General features: G+C 47.5%; 1 protein-coding gene across 1 annotated transcript; it reads right to left on the bottom strand.

The window, feature by feature from the left end:
• Window positions 1-1920: 1920 nt before the first annotated feature.
• LOC119109614 (uncharacterized) lies at window positions 1921-6630 on the bottom strand. Its single transcript, XM_037233317.1, has 4 exons — window positions 6519-6630; window positions 5191-5299; window positions 4052-4168; window positions 1921-2218 (listed from the first exon to the last, which is right to left on the bottom strand). The coding sequence occupies exons 1-4, from the start codon at window positions 6608-6610 to the stop codon at window positions 2048-2050; spliced, it is 489 nt and encodes a 162-aa protein (XP_037089212.1). The 5' UTR covers window positions 6611-6630; the 3' UTR covers window positions 1921-2047.
• Window positions 6631-27198: the final 20568 nt, after the last annotated feature.

Here is a 27198-nt window from a genome sequence, read left to right as displayed (position 1 = left end):
CGCACTCCCGGCTGACTCGCCAGCGCTGAGACCACTTGGTCTCGGAACAGGCTCGGGTCAGCACTGGCAGCCAGCGCTGGTTCAGCAGGCGGCGCGGGCTCAGCAGTCGGCGGGGAAGGCGACTCAGGTTCAGCAGCTGACACCGCCTCACTGGCGGCCGAGCCACGACGCCCCTGGAGCTGTCTGACCACCCTCCGCACCTCGCGAGTCTCCCTAACCACAATCGTATCCCGGCCATATGACCCCAGGGTAAGCTTGCGGTGCCTGCACTAGTCGTTCATAGCAACCTCCTCCTGATACACTGTGCAGGTAACTGGGCATGGAAAGTTGCACTGAGGCTTGCACTTGCATTTTGCAAGATCAAGAAGCTTGTTGAAATTCGCGGTGGCAGCGTTGCTGTGTCACCCTATTTTCTTGATTTCTTGCTGACAGCTCTGTTCGGATGATATCAATTCCTCTCAGTCAATTTCGTCACGTACTTTAAATCATGAACAGGGATCGCTTCGTGGCTTCACAGCACCCTGATTTCTACCCCGGCGGTCTTGGAGATAGTATTAGTGAGATTCCTCTTCGATACGCTCAGCCACCTGATGTCGCTCAAGGCTTTCCCGTGGTCGGCAGTTGGTAGTGGGACAGAAGAGCCGGGTGGCCTACCACAAAACGTTTTGTGTGCGACCGTGCACCCTTCGACATGCTTATGCAAGTAATTGTTCGAAAGAAATATTTCAGCACCGGCAAAACTGAACTACTAAACCCATATATACCACGCAAAAGCACATGAATTGCAAATCAGCATCACAATGATGCGTTAGCAATAACAACCTGGAACCTAACCCGGTCTGCTGGAGCACTCCCATAACTGCACAGCTTTGGGTTTACTAAAAATTAATGTTCTTTACTAAAAAGTCAGGTTACAAGCTGTTTGACAGTGTTTTCCTGGTGCCCTTCATCCTATCTATTTCATACTTAATTCACCAAGTACCACTAGTGTGGAAAGTGACAGCTTTGAGACTTGTTGAAGGAAGATCCCAGGGCGTAAAATAGGTGGCGCTAGTATCGAATATGGTTTTATTGACCTATCAAAGAAGAATTGCTCTCGCCTCATGAATATTAACATTGTTGGAGTGCGACAGACCCGAAAGTTTATCATTGATCCGTGTGCCAAGGAAAAACTTTGTCTCAGCTGATTCCAAGAGATCCACCCCCCCGATGACACACCCTAATGTTGAATTCAATATCTACATATAGTATATATTTATTATATTATCTATCTTAAACACATCATTATGTTATTATTATTATCTTCGTTTATATTTGTTTGCATTTCATGCTCTTATGGAAGTTCTATCAACTGGCACGCCTCCTCTGTTATCTGCCGAAGGTAGCTACTTCATCGGCATGACAGCGCAGTACAAACGCGGTCGCCCTGCCAGAGAGATGTTTGCTAAAATTCGAAGCGGCACGGCTTTGTTTCAGAAAGCCCAGTTTATGCTGTGGCTTCACCAGCCTGTACAGCACAGCTACACCCATGATTCTGTGTTCATCTACTCGTTTGAAGCATGTTAATTTGGTTAAATATGCATAATATTATTGACTTTATTGACTATTGACTATATTATTGACTATTGACTTTGTTAATATTGACTAAGTTTCACACTCAAAGGACTCTTTCTGACATCCCCAGCTAATTCAGTTGTATTTGACCCGATAGTCCAGCTCTCCGTACATAGCACACATGTCCTTTTATGTAACAGAAAAGCTAGTAGTATAACGTATCGATTGAAAATTGGCGAGGAAGAGAAAGCGTCACTCAGGCATTATTTTGATTTTCTTAGCTTTTTACCCGCGTTAAGCAGACCCCGCCCACGCTTTGGTCCCGGCCAGGCCTGAGAAACGCCATCACCAACAGCTTACACGGCGTTGAGAACGGAACAGTCCACACTTTTATTGAGACAAAAGCAGCACATACGACACTGTGATTTTGTTTCGATCACTGTGCGCCGGGGCTGCGCACCGCGGCCGCGCTTGACCGTGACACATCCGCCGCTTAGTATTTGTCGCAGTTGGCGCTGGAGTACTGCGTGCACTTGTCGTCGCTCGCCGTCTCCGAGTAACCGTCGCCCTGGTCCAGGCCGGCGCCCGTGATCAGGTTCTTCATGTTGCAGTAGTTGGTGGAGGAGTCCAGCACCGCGTAGATGGTCTCCGAGGTGGAGAAGCCCTGGGGCAGTGGCGGGGGGTGCTGTCGGTGCACGAGCCGACCCGGGCTGGCGCTGGCGCACGTTAACCTTCATTTTTATCCGAGGATGTGGCTATTGTTTGCGTGCCAGAAAGCAAGTGACCAGCTATCAATGGCAAATCACTGTCTCTTTTTCAAAACATAGCCATCATTCATGCTCGGAACTGAACTGTTTTAGCAAGATGCACTTGCGTCCATACTGTTTCATAAAACTAGTGAGTATTAGGTTTATGATGGGACAAAACAAAGTCCCACTAATATCATACATTGGAAACAATAACGGGACAAAATTTTGACATTTTAGGCTCCACCTGTGTTAGTTTTTGTGGCGAAACATTTTACAGGCCAACCCAATTTATCCCGCAAAGAAAATATTTAGACAATATAAGACAAAAGACCTAAACAGCAATTATTTCCTGCAGGAAAGTGCTGGACTTTTAGGCATAGCAGAATATATGAGCTAAACAAATAGCAAGCGACCAAAATACACGGGGGAATATGACACAGACTAATCACCAGGAAGATGAAAAGTGATGCCAGCTTGCCGCAATGCAACACACGTGCTCAGTTCTTATTTGTGTTGACGAATAGCCATAGATAAGACAATAGTAATAGTCTTATTCCTCATTAAAAAAACAACAGGAAAATGGAGATGATATAGATACGTCGATATGTCAGCAACATGCCTTTATTGAAACGAATAACACAAATTCGATTCGTGCTTCTATTATTCGTTTCGATAAAGGCATGTTGCCGAAATATCAACGCACCTAAGTGGCCATTCCTCTGGTTTGTCTACGAGGAATAAGGCTGTTACTGCTGTCTTATCTATGTGCATAATGTTCCTCGGGAATACGGTTAACAACTTACGCGACGACTAGCCGTCGATCCCACAATTTTCATTTCGGACGTATCTTTGGAAGAGCTCTAAACTTCGAAAGTAAGACGCCCCGAGGAGATAGAGCTGTGTTGGGTACGGTGTACACAAAGCACAAGCCCATCATGAGCGATTGGCAGCCGTTGCTCACCTTTCTAAATCCACGGGCATGCCGAAAGGTTAAGGGCAACCAGGCAAAGGTGGTGTTTCGACGTTCGTCTACTTTAACGGAAAGACACGATGAGCGCATTTTTCAGTTGATTTGTATGGAATGGTCGCCGTCATCTTATTAGCACTATATGTCTGCTTCCTCGTCCAGGAATTTTAACAATGAAAACTGACCTGTTCATACTTTATGCGTGAAACATTCCTCTTGCTTCGTGTCCCCATTTTGTTATATACCATGAGACTTGATCCCTAGCCTTCGAGGCATGATGACTCTAGTCTCAGTTTTACGCCCAATTGGTTGACAGGTTTATGTTATTGCATGCAAATGAGCTTACGAGAATAATTTGCATCCCCAGCTTTATTTTCCAAAGCTTCGTTTATGCCCTAAGAAAGCCCTTCTAAAGAGACCTGAATCGTCAGAAGCCCCTAGAAAGCCAAGCGGCAGAGCAGCACGGTAGCCTGAAACTATATATCACGGCAGTGCGAAGGGTGCATCACAACTCAAACCATGCCAGACACCAACCAAGACGGGATTCAGGTCATCGGCCAATTCCTTGCCTCCGAATCAGACCGGGCCAAACCGGGCCGGACCAGATCGAGCCGGACCAGACCGGGCCAGACCGGGCCGGACCAGATCGAGCCGGACCAGACCGGCAGACCGGGCCGGACCAGATCGAGCGGACCAGACGGCCAGACCGGCCGGACCAGATCGAGCCGGACCGGACCAGGCTAAACCAATGGTGACGTCCCCTGCTCCATCGCTCACTTACATGCATGGCACAGGAGCCGTCGGCGGCGTCGGTGAAGGTAAACTCCAGGTCGTCAACGTACTTGTGCACGGGCGTGGTGTGGGTACCTTTCACCACGTTGCCTTCCGTCGACATGTACTGAGAAGCACAGCGGATATTTGTTCACTGGTTGGTTATGCTGTCATCGTATCGTAGTAACATCTGAGTTCATATGTAGCTTTATACTATGCCAATCGAACCAGGATTTGATATACGGTGTGCCAATTCGTTTGATGTTGGCTCAAGGGAAGCGTGTGGTCACCCAGATCGCAGACACACTTCAAGTGCACAATCATGAAACTGATTGATCAGATGCGTCTGTAGGATTGGTACCCAACGAAACCCTGCACCGTTAAAGCTTTTTCGTGCCATCCAATGAAACTCTGGGCCATTAAAGGATGTTCGTGTATTTCTACCCTGTTTAAAGCATGAAACAATAAAGCTTCTCAATAGACACCTCATACCCTACAAGTTTGCACATGTTGCAAGTATTTTAGGGCCATAATAACTTTGTGAAGCTTTGACGCTCGTGCAAGACTCCACTGGTAGGTCATAGCAGTCTCAAACTAGGGAAAATCTGTACTGATATTTTCAAATGTGTTTGCAATATCAAACGACACGCTACAGTGAGGTCAGGTGAAGGAATTGAAGTAGAAGTGCCAATCTTCCCGGTGGTCTTCAGAGCTGAAAACAAAATGTTTCTGATCGAAATTCACGCTTTGCTCTAAAATGGTCTCACGTTTTTTTTTTGTAAGCCCTATCCATTTTAACTCAAGCTATGCTGAAGCGTTATTTCCGAGCCAGGATAAAAAATAAATGAAACACTACCTCAGAAGATGCGGAAACATTTCGGAGCCTAAAATTACCGCCACACCGCAATATCGGCAGCAGATAAAGGCATATCCAATATTTCAACCTCAAAATTTTCATGCCACAAGAAAACGTGGCAGTGTATTAGTTTGCACACAACAGCCACCAGCTTCCTCTAATTCCGGCGACTGGAATGATGTGAACACTGCTTACCATTCTAATTTACCCCTGGCGCGTAACGCCGTGTCCGGCTGCAGCGCCGCCAAGCATGCGAGGGCCGCTTGCGAATCCCCCCAGCGTCGCATGCTCACCTCATACAGACACTTCTCGCCGCCGTTGGCGCAGCCGTCGGGGCCCGCCCAAGCCTTCATCTGGTCCACGATGGCGCCCATGGCGTCGGCGCAGGACTGACCAAACGTCCTGCGAATGGTGGACACGTCACCGGTCGCGAGCTCGAGCCGGACACCAGCTGATGGGGGCACGTCACTGGTCGCGAGCTCGAGCCGGACACCAGCTGACGGGGGCACGTCACTGGTCGCGAGATCGAGCCGGACACCAGCTGATGGGGGCACGTCACTGGTCGCGAGCTCGAGCCGGACACCAGCTGATGGGGGCACGTCACTGGTCGCGAGCTCGAGCCGGACACCAGCTGACGGGGGCACGTCACTGGTCGCGAGATCGAGCCGGACACCAGCTGATGGGGGCACGTCACCGGTCGCGAGCTCGAGCCGGACACCAGCTGACGGGGGCACGTCACTGGTCGCGAGATCGAGCCGGACACCAGCTGATGGGGGCACGCCACCTGCAGCGTGCTTGAGCCGGATACCAGCTGATGGGGACACGTCACCGGTAGCGAGCCCGAGCCGGACACCAGCTGATGGGGAGGGGGGGGGGGGGGGCACATCGCCGGCCGAGAGTTCGAGCCAGACAACAACTGAAGCTGCCGGATAGTCTGCGTTGACGACCGCTGGTGCCACACACAGTTTTAGCATGGATTCCTGCTTCCAGTCCTTAAGAGCAATGATGTGTCCAGGAAAACGGTGACGTAAATATCCAAAGCTATTTAACGCGTGTGATACGAAGTGGATGAACGAAGCCGCTGTCTACAGTGCTTTCAAGGCTATTAACAAGCAGGTAAAGACATAGTGTAAAAATGCGTTTGGCACAGATGACGTAAAAGTTGTACGCGACGCGCTAATATTCTCACTGTTACATAAACACGCGCAGTGCGAATGCAAAGGGCGTCTTGCTGCTGAGTTCTGGAATATAACGTTATGAGCGACAACCAAATGAGCGTTCTCCAAGCTAAACATTTTCATGAGAACAAATATTACTGGCCAGATAGTAGGTTGTACAAGAATAGCGCCCACTTGACTAACACACAGGGTCATCGACGCATGGATTCCCAGGGATTAGGAACCTGTTAGGATTGAAAACATCCCACATAATCAAGAAACGAATTAAGATACGAACGAGATACATGTAACACCCCGGTGAGCTGTCAGCGTCAACAGCTCGTGCAGTCTTTCAAGCGGTATGTGATTTTTATACATTATCCGTGGCCTACGCCTCAGCAGGATCTCCACATCCGCAGGGTCGTTCCACACGCCCGTGCTGCCGGGCTTCGCCAATTACTCACCAATCAGCCTTGCAGGACGCGTGGAGCGGCCCCCTGACCTGCGCTGACGTCGCCACCGACAGCATCACCGCGAACAGCACCGAGAACAACATGGCTGTGTGGCTGTGGAGCTTTTGATGAACAACGGTGCGGATGGAAGTGGCGCTGCCACTTTTAAAGCCGGTTATCGGTTGCGCGCTGTCACTGTGGGCTGTTCCATTTCCCAGCGGTGCTGTGAGAACGCACAGCTCCACGAGCCACAAAGGCGGCCTCTCCCACGACAACTCAGATAGTAAAACAGCCAACTCACAGTGATTGATCGAGCATTTCCTTGTTCCGTTCACACCGGTAATCTAGAAACACTGTGAGATAAGTTCGTGGCCTCTTATGCAGGGGGAGGCTGCAGTTACGTTGTACTCTAATTGAAATGTGCTCGGCAACCACGGAGATCAGGCCTTCGTCGCCTTAGACGATCCGTTTGCTGATAGGATGCCCATACCTGTGGGTCATTTCAGTCGATGTGTTGCATATGACATTGGCTTGCAAACTGTGTGTGAAATGCGGACTGCCCTATGCGGGAAAACATTTTTCACGCCATTATCTTGGGGTCATTCTAAATAAACGGACTGAGTTAATTTCATTCAATTCGCTAATAACATTTACTCTTGTCAATTCTTCATCCATCCCGAGGTCCCTTCCGGATACGCCATTGTTACGCTGGACGAAATACCACTTTCTCTTGTTACGAAATCCCACTTTTTAAGCAGCATTACCTGTTCCATATTAATGTGCAAGCAATGAAACATCCATTTGGCTTCAATTGAATGTTGCGCATTTGAAGATATTGAAACGAGCATCAAATTAAATGGAATAAGCTTACTTTATAACTATTGGCACACTTTGAAATGAAAAGGCTGCTCTAGAGAACATAATGTTTTTATGTATTTCACTCTTTGGAAATTTTAACAACTTAAGTAAATATAGTTACTAAATTTATCAAAATTTCCAAAAACGTGAAATAAATAAAAAACATATCCCTCAATACGTGATTGCTTGCCCGTGTCATCGAAAGTTTGCGTGCCGTTGAAGTGCTGCCAAGCTGGTCGTGCAAAATCGCCACCCTAGCATTCATTTTTAGTACTTGAATCTCCCGAGAGATGACCGCGACAGCGCTGGGGATGTATGCTGAGTCAAATCTCGCTATGTGCTCTTGCTTGGCCCTTTCTCGTGGTGTTAGTGTATAGTCATCCTTGAGTTTAAGGTGTTTACTTGTAGTCACGTACCCGATTATGGCACTTTTTGAGGAGCATATTTATGCAACATAGAATTGTGCTGCCTAGAGCACTCTTTTCCATCTTAAAAGTATGCTTACAGTTATTCATCACACCTAATGCTTACCTCAACCTCTTCAAATGTGAAGCATTCCCTTTAGTGACCTGTTCGATCTGAATATTTTTGGAGGGTGTATAAGCCCCGTGAGAAGCGTTCATTTATTTTGGAGGGTGCTTAAGTCCGCTGCGTAACCGCCCTCCGTTTTGGAGGATGTATAGGCCTGGTACGCAACCACACGTGGGTGTGCAGGTGTGTACGAAACCCAAACAACGACAACAAAAATCAAGTCAGCGATTCGTTGTCACGTGTCTGCAAGTGAATAAAGGCGTCCGCGTCCCAAAGCATGCCCAAGTTGATGCCAGTTTGGTTTAGAACATGGTCGTTTTTGCTGGTCGGCTGAATATCCTAAATTCTGGTACAAATTCTTGATTTCCTACCATGGGTGGCGATTTCTCAAAATGATTGTGGGGGTGGGGTGGGGAGGGAGAGTCTTGGAAGCCGCCATAAGAGGACAGATACGAAAAACTCCTCGGACATAGTCAACTTATGTTCTCGTTTCTGGCTATCCATTGAAAGCATATATATATATATATATATATATATATATATATATATATATATATGTATATATATATATATAAACTATACTTACTAGATATTTCTGTAAGCTCATGTGCGTAGCCACAGCAGTCACGCATAGAAGGCTGGCAGTTTGCATCAGCTTCGTATAAACATACTTGTTTTGTGAAACCGAATGCGGTTTAATTGGCCATCTCTCTCTCTCTCTCCACAGAGAGGACGAGAGAGAGCGAGCTCCTCTAGCTGCTCGCTACCTCAGAGGGAGAGAGCAGGGAGAGAGAGAGGGAGAGAGAGATCTCGCTCATCGCTCTATTCTCTCTATCTCTCCTTCTCGCTCGATCTCTCCTCTCGAGGATCATTCGAGCTATTCTCCTCTCTCTCTCTTATTCTCTCTCTCTCTCTCTCTCTTTTTCTATTATCTATCGATCTCCCTCTCTCTCGTCTCTTCTCTCTCTCTCTCTCTTCTGTCTCTTCTCTCTCTCTCTCTCTCTCTCTCTCTCTCTCTCTCTCTCCTCTCTCTCTCTCTCTCTCTCTCTCTCTCTCTCTCTCTCTCTCGCTCTCTCTCGCTCTCTGTCATGCGAACTGAAAAGTAAAATGTGTGTGCAATTTATCGTTTTGTGCTTCTATAGTTTCTTGGTGTATATATTTATGCATTCATAAGACTAGTGTCCGCAATATATTTGGCATTTTATCCATTTATATAAAGCTTTTCGGCATTCCAAAAGTGCTATCGATGAACCATATGCATTTCAGTTAATGTAAATCAAAAAATTAGCCCTCCTCTACGTATCAGTCCAGAAAATGGTTTTCAATCATACCCCAAAATGCTTCGGCACATGCCCAGATCTTGATAATATCTTTTCCTGCTCACTTCATCAAAGACATATCGAGAGCCAGCTGTAATTCAGGGAGATACTATTCCAAGCTGCTGCACCGTTGCGAAAGAGCGACTCTAACCCGCTTCAGTTCGAATGCATGGCAACTGAAACGACCATGTCAATGTCACGAGCAACGCAGGGTGATTGTAAAAGCGTTTCTCGTTGAGTTGGCTCCTCAGTGACACTGCTTGTCTGGAATGGTTTAATCTTTGTTCAGAATCGAGATGCGAAAGAATTACATAGCATAGCTTTGACCGCGCGAGCTCTCAAGCCTTAGAACAGAGGCCCCGATACCCGGCGTTCCAGCCTCCGCGGGCCGCGTGGCGTCGGTCCTTTTGCTAATGTTAGGTAGTGGTCGGTGAGCGGATGAAGACGGCAACGTTTCTGAAAGAAGCCCCTGTGAACGCTGTAGGATGCCAATTCGTGCGTGAAGAACGCAGTCCAGGGGTTCGTTTCAGCTGCGCAATTTACATATCTATGATGGAGGGGATTGGTGTTCACAACACTGCGAACCGGCGCTGAACTTTAGTTTTGGAACCAGGCAAGTAAGCATAATATCCCTCCTTTCTTGTTGCTGGCGCTTCTTATCTGTTCGGGGGATATCTACAAAGTTTTACATGGGAATTTTTTCCCTAGTCTAATTTTCGCGCCGTGCAAATTCGTTTTGAAAGACTTTCGGAGGCGTTATTTCACGACGGCTGTTCTCGTGCGTACTCGAGACACGTTAAACTTCTGGCGCAGTTCCACAGTATATATATATATATATATATATATATATATATATAATATATATATACATAATTTCCTGAATAGATTGGCTTTGACCTCAGACTACCTGTTTGGGAACCATAGCTTGCCCCTTCTACCTTGAACTGGTAGCTCAATGGCGTAATTCCATTTAAACGGATGATTTTGCCTGCGGTAATCTATCCACACGATACCAAATGCGGAGACATTTTTCAGGTCGTGCAAGACTACGAGACAGCTGCCCTGTGCCAGATTGACGCTCTGATCACTAGCCAGAAGACCACTAGGAAAACAATTTGTCTAGTCATTGTCATTTGTCATTGACATGCAAACGTGCGAAGCATCACATTAACCGTGCGACCGTGCGAAACTCCACATTGACCGTGCCAAGTATCATCCGTCGAAAACTAACGTTTCTGGACTTAAGTAGTGTCTCAGGCAAGGCGACGGAAAATATTCACTTGAAAGGCAAATGACAGTTCATTGCTTTTAAAACAGAACCCCGCCACTTACCTTTGCGTGGTAACGCGTCGACAATAAAGGGTGCTGTAGGACCGTGGTTTGTGACTTTGGCGGTGGCAGCGCTTGTAGTTTAGCTTATAAAAGGGGTGTCCGTCTTTCCTACCCTGGCTGTCTTGCCCCGCTATTACCCTGCGTTAAAGGTTATAAGAAAGAAATAAAAATGTATTTGTTTCATTTCCGTATGAGACCGAGAAAAACAGAAGTAGATAAATACGTACAAAGGATTGAAGTTTTTCTTTCAACATTCATAGCATAGTCAAGTTGCCACAATGCTAACCCTGCAATGTCGACGACCGCAAACTTTTCACGGAAATAAATTGTATATAAAAGGGAAAGCCAAATTAGCTTGTCTGCTATTTATGCAGCCTTGAGCATTTCTAAGAGCTCAAGATGACGGTCGCCACCATCTTGAATGTTATCTAAATATCTGATTTTGATCTGGATGACACAGATGGCCGTGTAATATTTCTTCATGAGGGTTTTCCCGAGTGTCAAGACCATTTTTGGGCTTCTTTTTGGGCTACGGTGTCTAATTTACGCCAAATAAGAGGGAACATATCAGACTTGGAGAAGACCCTTGACGTACAGTGCCGCGACATCTAGAGACACTTAACACAGTAATGTCAGTGTCGCGACATCTAAAGAGACACTTAACACAGTAATGTCAGCCAGCACCCATCACACTCCTCCGCTGCTTTTCATAGTCATCATCACTATGTTCACCTAACTTCCTTTCGCTGTCCTCGACATCCATCGGATTGCTGGTGCAACAGCTAAAACATGCGATTCCTTCCTAACATTTACAGTAGTCTGTACGGCGAGGCCTGCGCTGTGGCTGTTGCAGCTGCAGCGTGCAATACTGCATGCCTTGTTTTCAGCGGCGCAGCTGCAGGTCACTACATCCAGGAGCGTTTTGGGAGTAAGTGCTGCCGTTGAGACGATCGAGATAGCTCTGTAAGCTTCGTCGCTCCAACAAACGTTGGCAGTATCTCCAGCTTCTTTTCTTCGGGGAAGGGGGGGAGGGGGCACGGAGAACCATCTTGTGGAATGGGACTAGGAGTGTAGTGGGCCAGTCGAGTCTCCGAACTTTCGGACATGCCTTCTGCGACCCCAGGAACTGGTCAAACGATGCGGTACAGCAGCCGACCAAGGTCAACCGAGATCTGATCCTGGCACTGGGGTTTCGCTGTCCGAGTATCGCCAGGCGTGCGCGCCCGCCGTCTCGGTGCTTCATCTCTTTTTCATGCCATCTCAGTTAATGAGCATAGTTGACCTGCCACGAAGAAATAAGGCAATGTTGCCTGGAGACAGTGCTGAAGGAGGAAGTTGTCATTTCATCCTTCGCGCAGGAGTATGAGTGCCAGCAGTGAGGCTTTTCACTCACGTGCTCTCAGTCTCACGTGCTTTTTGGCTGTCCCTAGGTAGTCCCTGAACTCATGGAATGACGCGGTGTTTTCCGAGTACTACCTGAACGACGACAGTGAGACATCCCCTTTGTGACTCACCCTACCGGGCTAGGCAGCGGCAGCGCTTCAAGGGGCCCTCCGATCAAGGGTCCCCCCAGCTCCCGACAAAGGTTTTGTCCGCTGAAGAGTCGCGGACTCAGTCCAATGCCGTCAGGTTCAGTCAGCAGTGAAACGCGGCATGACTGTTGGAAGTCCGCAAGACTGAAAAGCCGGCCGGTGGACGGGTTGCAGTGATTAGCTAGACCGACTGGTAGCTGGCTCTGCTCTGAAGTCTGGTGGTGTTTGACTCGCCGATGTCGGCTCGTCGCCTAACGGTCAGACACCCTTCTGTCTACGCTTGTGTATCTCGAAAGGACCTCAGTGTTATCGAGGTGCAGCACACCCATTTCACAGTCGACCTTCTCTTGTATCAGACTGCACACCTCGTCTAGTCTAACGAGCCTCAGCGCCGGACCAGCCTCACACTTGACTCACACGGGCATGATGCACACTCATGATGCATGCGCATGCTTCGCGCGGGCATGATAAACATTCCCATGAGTGTTCTTGGCTATGTAGGGGCATTGATGAGGGGTCAGTTGTGGGCGTAACTATGAGCGCAGCGTTTGGTTGACGGCATCACAAGCAGGACAAACGGGAACGCATGGAACAAAGGCCTGGGAGAAAACCGCCTCATTATCGCCGTGCTGCTGCACGTTTTCTACTCAATGGCAACAAGTCATACCAGGAACTGAGCGACTTCCTGGAATCAGCTCGAACACTCGACCGGAAGGATGTTGGCAGGCTCCACGATGGATGGACGGTGTACAGGAACAGCAGAGAAGCGATTATAATAAGGGACATGATACTGAGCGTCAGCAGGACGCAAACGAATCACCCCACTAAGCATGAACGCTATCGCTCTAACCCCAGAGGTTCTTCAATTGTTACTTGAACGGGATTTGAGTATTCTTATTCACAGTTTTACACTGTTTGACCTATGCCCAGCTACGTGGGACTAACTTTTTCGTCTTACACTGTTGCCTAGACGGCAGAAAGTTTCTGTTCAAATCAAAGCCACTGCAATGGGGCTTCAGCAGCTTTTTGCGCAATTGTGATATGAGCCCTCGAATGCTTTCTTGTTTCATTGTTTTAACTCCTCAACATAAAGCTACGGTAGCACGATTTGTGAGCTAAGCTATCGCGCCCTGGCGGAGTTGTGCCCTGCTCGTCGCGTATCGCTTGACAGCAACGAGATTCTGGCGGACACTCAAGAACATTCACAGTACATGTGTATGTAAGCATTATGGTCTCCTGTAATACACGCATAGTGCATATAACACAAGTGAATATTCTTCTAGTTTATAACAAATTCAGCTGCTGGGCGGTGTACCTTACCTTGAGTGCGAGAAGGCAACAAACGCCACATATCAGTCAGTGGAGGGGATTTTAGTGATTCTTGATTAAGTTCGACCTTTGAATTTCGATTTGGTCTTGAATTTGACCTCACACATTCAAAACAATTGCTAAGATGGGCTCCCTGCCCCCAAAAATCCTTAAAAACTGTATCACACGAGTCCCCAAGTCGTCGGGTTAAAACTTTGAAACTGGGCCGCATGCGAGATGGCGGCGGCCACCATCTCGATTTTTGAGAAATGCGCAAAGTTGCGGAAGTAGCAACTAAGCTAATTTGGGTCTCCTAGCTACTCAAAACCAGTAACATGACATATTTCCGTCAAAAGTTCACGATGATTGCCATTACGGGGTCTCATAAAAGAAGCATAAGAATGGCAACTCGACTACACATACCCAACCAAGGGAAATGTGTCTTTTATAGTACATACGTCGCCTATATAGCATATGTTTATACAATTATGGTAGGGTAAAGTGGGGCCAGACACCCAGAAAATGCATTTTGCTGAATATCCTGTGTCCTATCTTACTACCATTGCAGGTGTGTTATTGAAGCACTCTTTGAACATTTTACTGAGTTATGGAAGACTTACTTCCTCATTCTTCATTTCATACGCTTCTGGGAAGTGATTTTCGAGAAGCCTGCAAGCGGAGCGTCTTGCCTCACCTCCGGGGCAAGATGTCCCGGGCAGTGGGCAAGAAGCCCCGGGCCATGGGGCAAGAAGCCCCGGGTATTAGGGCAAAGGACTTCACCAGGGATAGTACCCCATCTAACACCAAAAGTTCAGGTCGGGGTTCAAACATATTTAGCATCTGCTTTTAGTCATTAAACTAAGCATTTCCACCTTGTAGATATCACCTTCCTCAACATCGAAATAGATTAGTACCAAAACAATCAACGTTTATTCAGGCATGTCTGCGCTGAACGGCAGGCGAACGGTAACGGTACTGGTGCGGTGGCGTGTCTGGATTACTGCCACGTAAGAACTCCTCACGACAGTGGCTGCAGACGTACACCGTCTGAGTGTCATTTGCATCAGTGCAAGGAACACAAGCCCATCTTTTGCAGCTCCCACACTGAGTCCACTCCCCACAGGAGAAGGAGAAGTGCATTGAGCATATCAGACATGTCACGTCTTTCTCGGAGTCGAGCACTGATCTTTCTTTCCCCGGCTTTGTTTTAGTCCCTTTTGTTTTACTGAGGTAGCTTACAAGTAGCTTCTCTTTGGACGGAGATGAAATTCAGCCCGCAGACGTTCCGTTTTACGGATGCGTTTTCTTTTGTCTGCCTTGTGTAGCGGTGACAACTCCCCAGCAGCGTCCTTGCAGACGCAGTCTTGCTCGCCGGAGCTCCTCCGCTGGGAGGAGCAACGCCATTTACCTCGCCAGTCCTCCCGCCGCGACCAGCGTCACCCCCGCGCCAGCTCCTCCGCTGGGGCCAGCGCCGTCCATCTCGCCAGCTCCTCCTCTGTGACTGGCATCACCCTCCGCGCCAGCTCCTCCGCTGGGGCCAGCGCCGTCCATCTCGCCAGCTCCTCCTCTGTGACTGGCATCACCCTCCGCGCCAGCTCCTCCGCTGGGGCCAGCGCCGTCCATCTCGCCAGCTCCTCCTCCGTGACTGGCATCACCCTCCGCGCCAGCTCCTCCGCTGGGGCCAGCGCCGTCCATCTCGCCAGCTCCTCCTCTGTGACTGGCATCACCCTCCGCGCCAGCTCCTCCGCTGGGGCCAGCGCCGTCAGTTCCACGTCCACTGGGCTCTGCTTCATCGGTCAGCAGCGGTGGCGCGTTGTCTTCCTCTGTGAAGACGTTTTGGTCGAACGGCCAAAGACCGGTCACCTCGAAGCCCTTGATGGTTCTTTCGGGTGTTGCCATCCGGTTGAACGCCTTGCCGATCAGCTGCCCAATCTCGTAGACGGTGAGGCCTCTGCCTCAGCTCGTCCGCAGATAGTTTTCTGCCGCGACGTTGTAGCCGGCTTTGAGTGACTTGAAGGCGGTTCGGTCGAGAGGTTGGAACTTGTGCGAAGAATGCGGTTGCAGGGCCAGCACATATATGTGGTGTCCCCTGGCGTAGAAGATGGAAGAAAGATAGTGGTGGGACTGGTGTCCATCCAGTACGATCAGCTGTGGGTTGCTGGTGCTGTTTTATGTCCACTGCTGAAAGTGCACCAGTCATTTCAAGAACAGGTCGCTGTCCGTCCATCCTGAATCATTGGTGCCAGCGATGGACCGTGGAGGTATTCCGTTCATGAGCTTGTCCAGCAGACGCTTTCTCGGCCAGATCATCATCGGAGGTATGTAATGTTCCGCGGCGCTGCGAGCAGCAACAACTGTCACAAGTTCGCCTCTTTCCGCGCTAGTAGACACTCCGATGCAACGCTTCCCACACTTGGTCAAAATCTTTGAGGATGTCTGGACAGTGGTAACACCAGTTTCGTCCATATTCCAAACCTGCCAGCCCTCGAACTTGAACTTTTTAAGAAGATCTTTATGGATCTCGAAACAACTGAGTCACCATGTCTTTGCTGAAGTCAATCGTCCGATGGATGCGGGTTCCTTGCGGCTTTCTGAGGCTGATATCGGGGTTGCGGTTCAGAAAGCCGCATAGCCATTATTTTCCGGCAGCTCCATCACGAAACAGATGCGGGAGTTTCATACGTTCAGCCATCTGAAATGCCAGCTTTCGTACGTTCACGGTAATCAAGCCAAAAAGGCGAGTTTCCATCTCAATAATGTGCTCTTTGAAAGCCATTTCCACATCGGAGGGGAACACTGTGTCGTACCTTTTAAGACGCTGCTCTCCCGGACGTTTCACGTTACCGTCGCGATGACGTCAGTGTTCTAAGCGGCACACCTTATTTGCGTGACGCCTTCCGCACACCCAGTCCTTTTCGAGATCATCCAGAGTTTTTCTAATGGCAGTTTCGCCATATTTCATGCGCTGTGGTTTTCGGTTGTGTGTCCGCACCATGCGATAAACAAAAAGTAATCTTTATTGCAAGCTGCCTAATTACAATATAAACAATATGGCTGTTAACTTTAACCACATTTCTAGATTGCAAAGGTGAATCAACTACCAATATCATTAGCTTCCTGCAATCACATTTCCTCAAAATTTCGTCCCTTAAAAGTTTTGAAATAGTTACCCGGATTAAACTATGGTGAACTAGTCATTTAAAGCCGATATAACAGGAAATTGGCAACAAAAGACATAAATGGGGCAAAACGCTTCATGGAGCTTTTTACCTCACGACCTTCTGTGGCGTTTCACCCCGACCAGTCGTTGGCATAGAAAGCGGCGCCAAGAACGAGAACCAACACGAATTCGCCACCAAACAGTGAGGTGATTCTGGTTTCAAATTATGATCTCTCGATATGCCTTAACGATTTGAACTGTAGTGTGGTATAAACGATCGCTTGATTTGGTATTGGAACCCAAAAATAGAAAAAAAAAACACTAGCAAACACATTTTTATCTTTATCTCTACAGCGTGATCCACCAGGTCCGTCGCTATCTGCCAGCGCGCTGACCACATTTTGTTTATTTGACAGAGCAAAAAGTGTTCCCCGGAAAATTCTAAATTAAGAATCTTGATGGGGCGTTCTACCCCGGCGGGGCGTTTTGCCCCACCTTACCCTATATAAAACATGCAGCCTCTGTAAGTGGTAACCTTATAATGAGCACGAAAAGACATCGAACGACATGTATTGATCAAAAGAGACGATTTTGATTATTCGTGATCATTTCTGGCGTTTGACTCTCAATTTGGCATCGAATTTGATCCCATGCGTGAAAAAAGACTATAAATGGACTCCCTGTCTTAAAAACCTTCTAAACGATGTCACACGACCCTGCAAGCCATTGATAAAAATGTTGAAACTGGACCAAAATTCAGGATTGCCGCGGGCCGCCATCTTAGATTCTAAGAAATGCCCAGAATGCACAAGTAGCAACTAAACTAATTTGGATCTTCTAGGTACATAAAACATATTTCCGAGAAAAAGATCGCGATAGTCGATATCACAGTGTCTCCTATAGAAATTATAAGGATGGCAACTCGACCAATGAACTCTTTTAAGTAAACATCTGTGAAAATGAGCGTTCAAACAGCAGCATTTGCCTTCTAAATGTCATTTATTTTAGTTATTTATATATATATATATATATATATCCTGATTTATTCAATATATATATAATTTTGTTTATATATATATATATATATATATCACTATATACTTATATGTATCCTTATGATCATATATATTACACTATTTCTCATTTCTTGAATTTTCATGTGTATTTTTTGAGAGTGGTGCAGCTTAGTAGCCAAATCTCTTTAAAAAAATGACATGAAATACAACCATTTACCAGGCTTTGCGTGTTGTTTGCGTAGTGTGACAAAAAAAAAACAACCGCGGGATGCAAGAAAACCTTATATTTGGCACACAGCGGAGTCACTGGGGCTTTCGGGCTTGAAGGTACGTAGCGTCCTTGCTCTGTGCATACATAGACGAACGTCCGGGGCTAGATCGTATGGTGTGCGGTTTGTATGCAGTTTGTCATGCACTTTTGCGGGGTGCAAATTTAGGTAAGATATCTTGCTTCCCTTTTTACTGTCATGGCCACCGTTCCATCATGGTAAGGCATTGTTGGTATGCTGTGTGCGTGGATGCAGCCAGATATGAGCCAACTCTAGGTCTCCTGCCCAGCTTGGTACATGTCAACTGCTCACAGTTGTTATTAAACCATATCACAACATGCTCCACCATGACTCACTTTCATTGTTCAGATCTAGCTTGGAGCCATAGACAGGCAGGTTCCAGGGACTCAGGTTTGGATGCTGGATTGATGACAAACGTAATGATTCGCGCATAATTCAGATGCAGGTGAGGCAGGATGCAGCCATAGGTGTCCAGGTTCTGTGTAGTCTATGGAGCTAAGAGGCTTCAAGTGAGCTAGGACTTGAATGGCATCATACCAGCATCATACCGCAGGATGTCACCATAGAAACGTCTGAAAGGAAAGTATGGGCTTAGTACGATGTGGGTTTATGATGTGGCTTAGTAAGTGTGGGGTTTAGTATTATTTGGCATGACAGGTGAGAGTGAGAAATTCCCATAAAATAGGAGAAAAGTAATGACAAATTATTCCTTATAGGGCATTGTTTTGCACCCAAAGTCAACAATTCTAGAAAACTGGGATATCCGGATGCCTCGGTTTCCAGCACAGCATTCAGGTGTCGAATCAGGCGCTAGTCAACTGTGATGAAATGAACAACGGTCGCTTTGTCTGCGAAGGCTTGTTCTTACCTTGCTGCTTTGCTGAGAATTGGCCCGGAAATTTGGTGGAATGCCTCTCGACGAGAAGAGCCGGAGACCCGTTACCACCACTGTATTCCCACATCTGGCGAAGGAAGAATTTCGGTCTTGGAACAGAGGTTGGACTTTTGTTGGCCTTGCTGCCGTCTGACTGCTCAGAGACGGACACCAGGTCGCTGTGTCCTTCACTTCCAGCTTGCCGTTGTACCGCATGAGGTTTACATTCCGCGCACCTGCTAAGCGCATTCGTCGCCATTTTTAGCACTGGCTGAAACTCAGTGTGCGCTGACCACGGGTGCATGAAACTGAGGGCTCCTTCGGGAAGATTTCCGCCTCCAGCCTCTTGTCGTGTTTTAACAAAGGCCTCACAGCGTGATGGTTGGATTTTGCCCACCTCTCCAGCAACTTTGCACAGATAACGAGGGACGAGTGCGCTAAAAGATGTGCCAATGAGTGATTTTGGTGTGACCGATGCGAAGTCTGGCAAGCAGCACTCCCTTGAGGCGATTATCTTGATTGATTGTTAGCCAGTATTGGGGAGTCGGTTTGATTGAGTGAAGAGAGTTTATTGAGAAAAACACTGCTTCGAGTATCAACGCATAGAGCACATGTGCACAATACACACATGAAATAGGATACTACTTAGTTGATAATATATCTGTGTTTATAAGAGTGGCTATATGGGGAATACTTGACTTGGCAGCGAGTCTCGCATAAAAAACCGGTGCACAATACTCTAGCAATGGCTGGATGTAAGTAACATGCACACGAACAAGCTGTTGATGCTTTGGTTACAATCTCATCCACATGTGCTTGCCATGACATGTCATTTGATATCGTTACACCTAAAAGCTTAGTTTTGATGGCAATTAGTTTGGATGTCCGGTGGTGCTAATGGTTTTTTGGCTGTGAAAAAAATGCATGACTTGACATTTGTCAGTATTCAGTATCATCTTGTTTGTCGTTGTCCAATCACTTATCTCGTCAGTGTGCTCTTGCAACTGGCAGTGCCGATCTACTTGGTCAATTCGACGTGCATGGTATATGGTAAGATCGTCTACATAGTTCAGTCGGGTGTCAATACCAGCAGCGGCACCGTTAACCATAGCCAGGAAAGCAACCGGGCCAACTGAGGTGCCTTGCGGAGTGTCGCATGTTATAGTTCTCCAACGACTTATGGTTCCATCTGGCATCTTGACCCGCTGCTGTCGGTCCTGCAAGAATGAGCAAAGCCACTTTGCATACCCCGAGCGAAGTCCCATTGCAAGCATGTTCTGGATAACTCCTGTGTGATCAATGAGGTCAAATCCCTTCTCAAAATCGTACATAACGATAGAAAATAATTTGTCTGCTTCGTCTAACTACGTCAGCAAATCATGCAACAACCTAATTAAATAGTGAGACGTTGAGGCACCTTTCATATTTTCATATTGACGCTTGGCTATGCTTGGTTTTATGTCCGCCAGAATTTGCGGGACAATAATTTTTTTCCAAAAATTTGCTTTAAAGACGGTGCGAGACTTAGCGGTCTCAGATCTCCTGGCAACTTGGGCGATGTTTTCTTTGGCACAGGGGTGATCGTTGCTCTCTTCCACATCAATGGCACGCACCCTTCATGCAATGACCGGTTGAAAATATAAATAAGTGGTACGGCCAGTTCCACAGAAAATTCCTTTATTAGCCGCACTAGAAAATGTCCAGTGGGCACAGCCATATTAATAATGTAACGGCTATTAGTCATGAGCTGAATCAGATCCAAACATCTATAAGTCGGTTCTGAGCCGGCTAAAAAGTTGGATCGAACGCAAATCTGTTCAGGAGGTGCTCCAGATGGCCCGCTGGCTGCTCAGGATGCGTGGCAGCCAAGCGTGCTGTTAGTGTTCGACCGTCCAGCCGCTCTTAACGGTGGTGACGCATCCCAACTCAAGCCGCAAGGCGACCTTGAGCTCACGGAAGTTTGCTAGCTTGTCCATGTGAACATGGACCACATTCCTGAGAGAATTCTTGAGATATTCCCCCACCCGCCGCCCACGCCTCCCATGGCCGCCCGAATAGGTATTAGAGTCAATCAAGCCTGTGCCTTGTGTGGTGTTGCTTTGTCCTGCCGGAGCCACTCCTCGTCCCGATCGATCCCTTAAAGTGGTCTCAGGGCCGCCCAGACGGGTATCAGAGCCGAGGTGATGGTGACGTGGTGCGAGGTAGTAAGGTGTAACGAGGTGGTGTTGACAGGATGCTGGTTTCCGTCTTCAAAGAAGCATCTTTTTAAAGTTGAGGTCGACGAATGTGAAATCACTGATGATTATCAATGTTCCTCGCGAGAAAAATGCACTTGTCACTGTTGAAAAATATTGGTTGCATTTTAACCGGGTCAGTACCCTTACCCTTGCCTGGCCTGGGTAACCTTGCATTTTTAAAAAGATCACATGAAACTTATTTCAGATCCCATGGGTTGTCATTTTGGAGGTGCACGGGTGATGTACGAGTCGGCAAAGCAATGCCCTGGGTTATGATGATGTCACGTGAGGCCTTTTCCACCTCTTCCGGGTCCGCCAAGGTGGTGGAATGACTAGATAATGGCCCCGACCTCGGCTCGCCACAGGCCAGTAGGCTAGAACCTTTTCAGATTACCGGAGTATTGAGTTTTTAATTAAGCCGTCAAGTCTTTAAGTTTTTAATTTAATTAAGACTTGAAAAATGTTCTTTAAATCTCATCGTAATAAAATAGATGTTTTTCCCGGATATATCGATGGATAGAAGAATGGATGGATGCTTTTTTGCTCCGTGCTTACATGATACTAGGATAGTGCCGGCTGCCTGGATCAAGGCACTTCCAGGTCAGCTGAAGTTCAAAACAATTCCAGGTCAACTGAAGCCTGCTGCTCCGCTCCGGAATGCTCAAGCAACAGCGGTGGCGCAAATGTAAAATGCACATCAGCTGAGACATTCAACTGACAGCTGTCACTATTCTGTGGCTCATATCTTAAACAGATCACGAAACTTTATTTTATATCGCAAAAATTGCCACTTAAGTCGTAGGAGCCCGAATAAAACAAGTTAACATTCGGAAGATATTTCCAAAATGGTCTCCTGAAAATCGCCAGGTGACCATTATACCAGGGTGTATTGTGGCTTCGGCTCAGTTTAACCTAGTGTTTGTATTGCCCTGCCTTGGAACATAACGCGGAATGCCGAGTCAGCAATACTTCACTCTCTCATCAACTTGCTTTCACGTACAATAATAACAAAAGGGTGGAATGCAGGTCACGCTTTGTGCACACGACTTTCAGCGAGGAAAGGAATGCGTAAAATATAGGTCGCACTTCGTGCAGACGATTTTTGTAAGAAAAGAAATCTGCTGCTTTTCATGGAACACCCTGCATCGGTACGTCACATACTTCCTTTGGTTAGGAAATCTTTTAAAATTTAACTCATAACCGACGACATTAGTTATGGTATATTACGTGCAAACTTTGGTGAGCCCGAAATTGCATGTCCACATCAAAAACTATGTCAACCAAGCAGGGGCAAACATGCTGATGTGCCGAGAGGTTCACGCCATGTTCGAGTGGTTACGGTGAGTTTAAGACTCAAACTTCTAGAGCGAGCTGGTCATCCCGTCCCTTTTATTTTGTTTTCACCAGTGACAGGCCAAAATGCTCCGCATTCAAGCGTATAACCAATGTACCATCGCTTGAACCAAGAACGTCGAATTTATGGTAAGACCTTCTCGCACGAATCAAGTGTCATACATTTACCAACCAAAAGATGGAGTTTGCTATTCACGTACGAAGATCAATACGACATCAGGAAGAAAAATAAAGAAGTGCAATAAAACGGCTGACCAATTTATGGGACACATTCGGCAGGTGCTTGAGCCAATGTAACGCCTATCCGGGTATCACGGGCACCAGCACTCATCAATCTAATCGTCCTCCAGAACCTTGTTAAGCTTCTCCTGGAGCGTTTTGAGTTGATCGCTGAGCCGCTTTTGCATATCACGTGCATTTTTTAAAGAACCTTTTGATGATCGATTGCAAGAACAATATTCTCCTTTTCTGAGCACTCCCAGCTTGTCTAGAAGATCTTCCCTGAACAGCTTCATTTCTTCAAATTTACTTTTCATTCCAATCATGCAAGCATTGTCTAAGCCACCAAGTTCAGCTGCCATTTCTTGATGAAATGCATCAATCAATTGTTCTTGAAGCACATCTGTTGGAGATTTGGAGCTGTGTGAAAGGTGCATAACTGTCAAAACAAGCAATATCTGAGCGACTATGCGATGAATCCCCTTCATGCTGCCTCGGTTCGCTTATAGTCGAAAGTACTTTTGGGCTTTGTAGCTGAATGGGAATTTGAAACTTCCAGTCAGTATCGATAAGTTTTGTGAAATTTGGAACAGCAAGATGGCAATGGCAAACCCGTAAGAATTAAGAAATATAAAAACAAATCATTGATGAATGCATCTACAAAAAGCATTTAATAGTAAGCGCGTGCATTGTAGCCCACGACAACCCCTGGTTTCTCACTTCCGTGTGCGACGGTGTTGGCTCTAAACTCATTGCAATTAAGAAATCATATCCTACTTCACTTTTATCTGAACAGCTTCCGCGCTTGAAACTACGGTTTCGAGTCAACTTTTGTATTCGGTGTATGCGAAATAAATACGGTAACGATAATAACATACCACAACATGTTAAATATATGCCACCAGTAGGTTTATTCGGTAGGTCCAAACGAAAAAATTTGGATGGAAAATAACTTATTTCAAGGGACAATTTGGAACTCCTAATTATTGACATGTACAAACTTTCAATTTCACATTCATGGATGAATTGAAATTCGTTGATTTCAGTAGATTCATGGATAACTTGAAATTATAACAGATGTGATGATGATAGAAGGTAGATCGCCTTCGCGCCGGTCTGCCAGCTGGGTCCGTCCTGAAGCAGAGAAGAGGCAGGTGCACCTCCGAAAGGTGTGGATTGCCGCCTTCATCTAACGCTCCGCCTGTGCGCCACATTTTCCGCGTGTAACAGCTTTACGAGGATTGCCCATTTCCCTCCTTGTACAGAAATTCAAACGGGGCAGTTTGAACAGCGGCGTCGTAATTTTGGCAGCTACCAGGTGCATTAGGGTTGAAATGTTATGTGAAATGTGATTGGCAGTGCTGCGTTCGCCGGCTGCCGGCGCGTGTGTCGATGCGGCCGTGAGGCCCGTGCCCTGGCACGTGGCACCGCCGGCCGGCCCAGGCTATTTTGGCCCGCCCCTCGACCATCTGTGTACCTTGGAGCCGTTCGACGCTCTGACGTATCCACCTCAGTCAGACCGGCAATGGCTACCCCGTCAGCCGGTCTTGACTTGCGCCTCCTCAACTGGAGTGGGACATCCGCAGAACAGGCAAATACACATGGGACGTCAATGTGCGCTGAACTCGACTCAAGGATGTGTCCAACATTTGTGTCAGGTATTTGTGGCGGAACTGACTCATGCATGTCGGTTTCCAAGAATAGGAACCCGCAAGAACCTGGTGCGCAAGCCAATTCATAAGGTGCGCGGCAGAGGGATGTGCCCCACCTGGACTTCCGCAGTATCAGCCTCACGTGCTGCATGCTCTTTTGGCGACGATTGCCGCTCAGTAGTCACGGGTGCCCGGGCTTGGCCATCGTCCCCGTGTATCCCCGGCACTCATTCTGGTGCAAGCGAGAGAAAGACATGTTTCTTCGGAGGTCAATGCACTCATCGGACACCTTCTTGGAGGTTATACGAGATCGCGATAAACCCGCTCGAATCGAGTTGCATACGAGCACACCGCCACAAAGCACCATGCGCAGAACGTCTCAAAAAGGTCAAAGTCGTAGGCCAACGGCCCATTTGCCGCTTGTTCGAATCTCACAGGGTTGTTTATCTGCGCGCACCCGCTCATCTCTGTGAACTGATGTTTCCAGGCGATCAAAGACCCGGGCGGCCTCGTTGGTGTATTGGCAAGCTCGGGCGTATTTCGGCCGGCGCCAGACCCGGCGCCCCCTGTGTAGCGTGCATCCGCCGGCCTTCGGCCCGACGGCCTCGGTGCACCGAACCGCGGCGCTCAGTCGGACTGCACGGCCCTCTACCCCGGCAGCAGCCCCCTTCTCCCTCCTGCCCACCGACATACCACGCTCCGCAAGTTCGCGGCCATGGGTCCAGAAAGCTAAATGTGAACGGATTCGACATTACTACGACGGCGGTGCACGGAAAGCCACAGTTTCATCCAGCGTGCTGCTCTCGGACTCGTCCAGTTCATGTACCATGGGCTAGCCGGGGAGACGACGCCTGCGATAATCGCCTCGGCATTAACGCACTTGTCGGTGACAGGCTCTTCCCTATCCGCTTCTCCCCTCCCCATTCTCTTTTCAGATTTCTTTGTCGTTCGCAGCCGCCAATGTAAGTCCACACACATGGAGACTGCATTCAAAATAATTCTGTCAGGCCCTACATGCGGGCATACGCCTTCCCGGCTGAGCAGTACGTATGATGCACCATTAAGTGCGCTCTGATATTGGACAATGGTGTGCACACTTCATACGCAGGTAAGTAGAGGTGAGGTATAAATCCTCACTGTTACAACACATTCGTGAAAATCACGCGGCTAATGACTTCGCGCATTTATTGGTTCTTGTTGACGCAGGTAGGATATGAAGAGAATTCGAAGAACTTAGCACGCGTGAGCGACGCGAACTACAACGGCGTTGCGTTGGAAACATCGGTCTCATTTCAGGCTGATCTCATTCGAAGTGAACCTCTCAAAGGACTGACTGACTGACAAAGTACAAACATACTCAACATTCTCAGTGATGAAATCATCGCGGATAAGGGGCCGGCCGCCACCTAAGCTGAGATTTTGCATGCCACCCTATCAGTGGCAGCTGCAGCGCTAGTTATGTTGTAAGAATGTATCACGGAGAGAGTGACGCAATATCATCTGATCCATGCAGTCCCAGAGTCGGCACAGAATTCCAGAAACAAAAATGGCTGTTAGCCAGCATGAATTTCTAAACTACAAACGTTTGTCATTCCCTTCCAATCGCATGACGATGCTGCTTTCAATTTGATATTACAGACGTTATTTTCTGAAAACTAGAACGAGGAAAGACTACCAAAGCAATATATTGCAACGCACGCTAAAAGAACAGTTGATGACGCCAATGACGCCGTTTTCTTCAAACTGGTCAAAGGCGTGACCGATTTAAGCCATATACAGTAACGCATCGAGAACCCCACCTGGTATCGTACGTTTTGTCCTGACCCTTGCAAGCTTGTATGCAACAAGGTCAGCAGCCGGTGATGAGCGCTGGGAAATGGCGAACATTCTTTCCTACGCGCGAGGAGAGAGGACCGCGCGTGAGCTATCCCAGCTGTGCACCGATACTTTACGTGGCGGAGGCTGTCTTTGGCAGCGTCAGCTTTTTGACTGAAGACTGATGACTGATGACTTTAAAAAAGTCATCGTTTGTACTGTTGCGTTGGAAGATTGGCATTTGTGAGGAATGACGACAAAGTGGTGTTTGACTGGTGGTCTTCACTCGCCCCATCTAGTTCTACGGCCAGTATATACTTAAAGGTAGGTTGCCCAGTCGACTTGCTGCAGGGTCCATCTGGGCTGACGGCTGCATGGGTGGGCGCTGGACACAGTCCACAATGATCCTAATCGGGATATTGCCACTTCCGCGTGGGTGCTCCCTGCTTCTTGTCAAGCCAACACGGAAGGGCTGGGGCGCACACGCATAGGTGAACCGCCGATGTGGCGGTGAAAAGAGCGCCAAAACGTTGGCATCCGCAGTAATGCAGTGTTCGTGCTTTAAAGGTGTTAAGAACATAGTTTTTGTGATCTTAATTCTAATCCGGCTGCGGAATAATGCAACTCAAACATTTTGTGGTGTACCTTATCTTTTTAAAAGAAGTTCATATAGCACTCAGCTTTAGAATGTCCGTGAGCAACTTTAAACGCGTTTGAGAGGTTGAGATCTGATAAATATAACTTGTCTTTTGTATGCTTCGTGTGACCTAGGCACACTTTCCCATGCCACGTGCTCACAGTAATAACTAGCCCAGCTCATCAAGTGTTCGTTATTTCTGTGACAACAGCCAGATGCGGCAGTTCATCTCAAACGCTAACGGATCAGTACACAGTATATCCAGTCATAGAAAAGCAGTCGCGGATCCTGACCACGTGTGCAGACTTAACATATCTACACATTAGGGCTGGTATTTAAAGGGGATGACCTAGTGTTGACGACGTCGTTACTGGAAGAGTAAAATTTGGTATTTGTAGCCCGAGGTTAACCCCCATCGAAAAATAGCCAAGCCAATGCTCGGCCAGCTCAAAACAAACATATGAACTCAGATGGTGTAATGGACAGTACGTGCATTACATGTTACTAACCGTCCGCATCACATGTTACATGTTACTAACCGTCCGCATTACATGTTACA

The sequence above is a fragment of the Pollicipes pollicipes genome, unplaced genomic scaffold, assembly GCF_011947565.3.
Source record: "Pollicipes pollicipes isolate AB1234 unplaced genomic scaffold, Ppol_2.1 Scaffold_7231;HRSCAF=8579_pilon_pilon_pilon, whole genome shotgun sequence".
NCBI lineage: Eukaryota > Metazoa > Arthropoda > Thecostraca > Pollicipedomorpha > Pollicipedidae > Pollicipes > Pollicipes pollicipes.
This window is presented reverse-complemented; position numbering and strand designations above follow the sequence as displayed.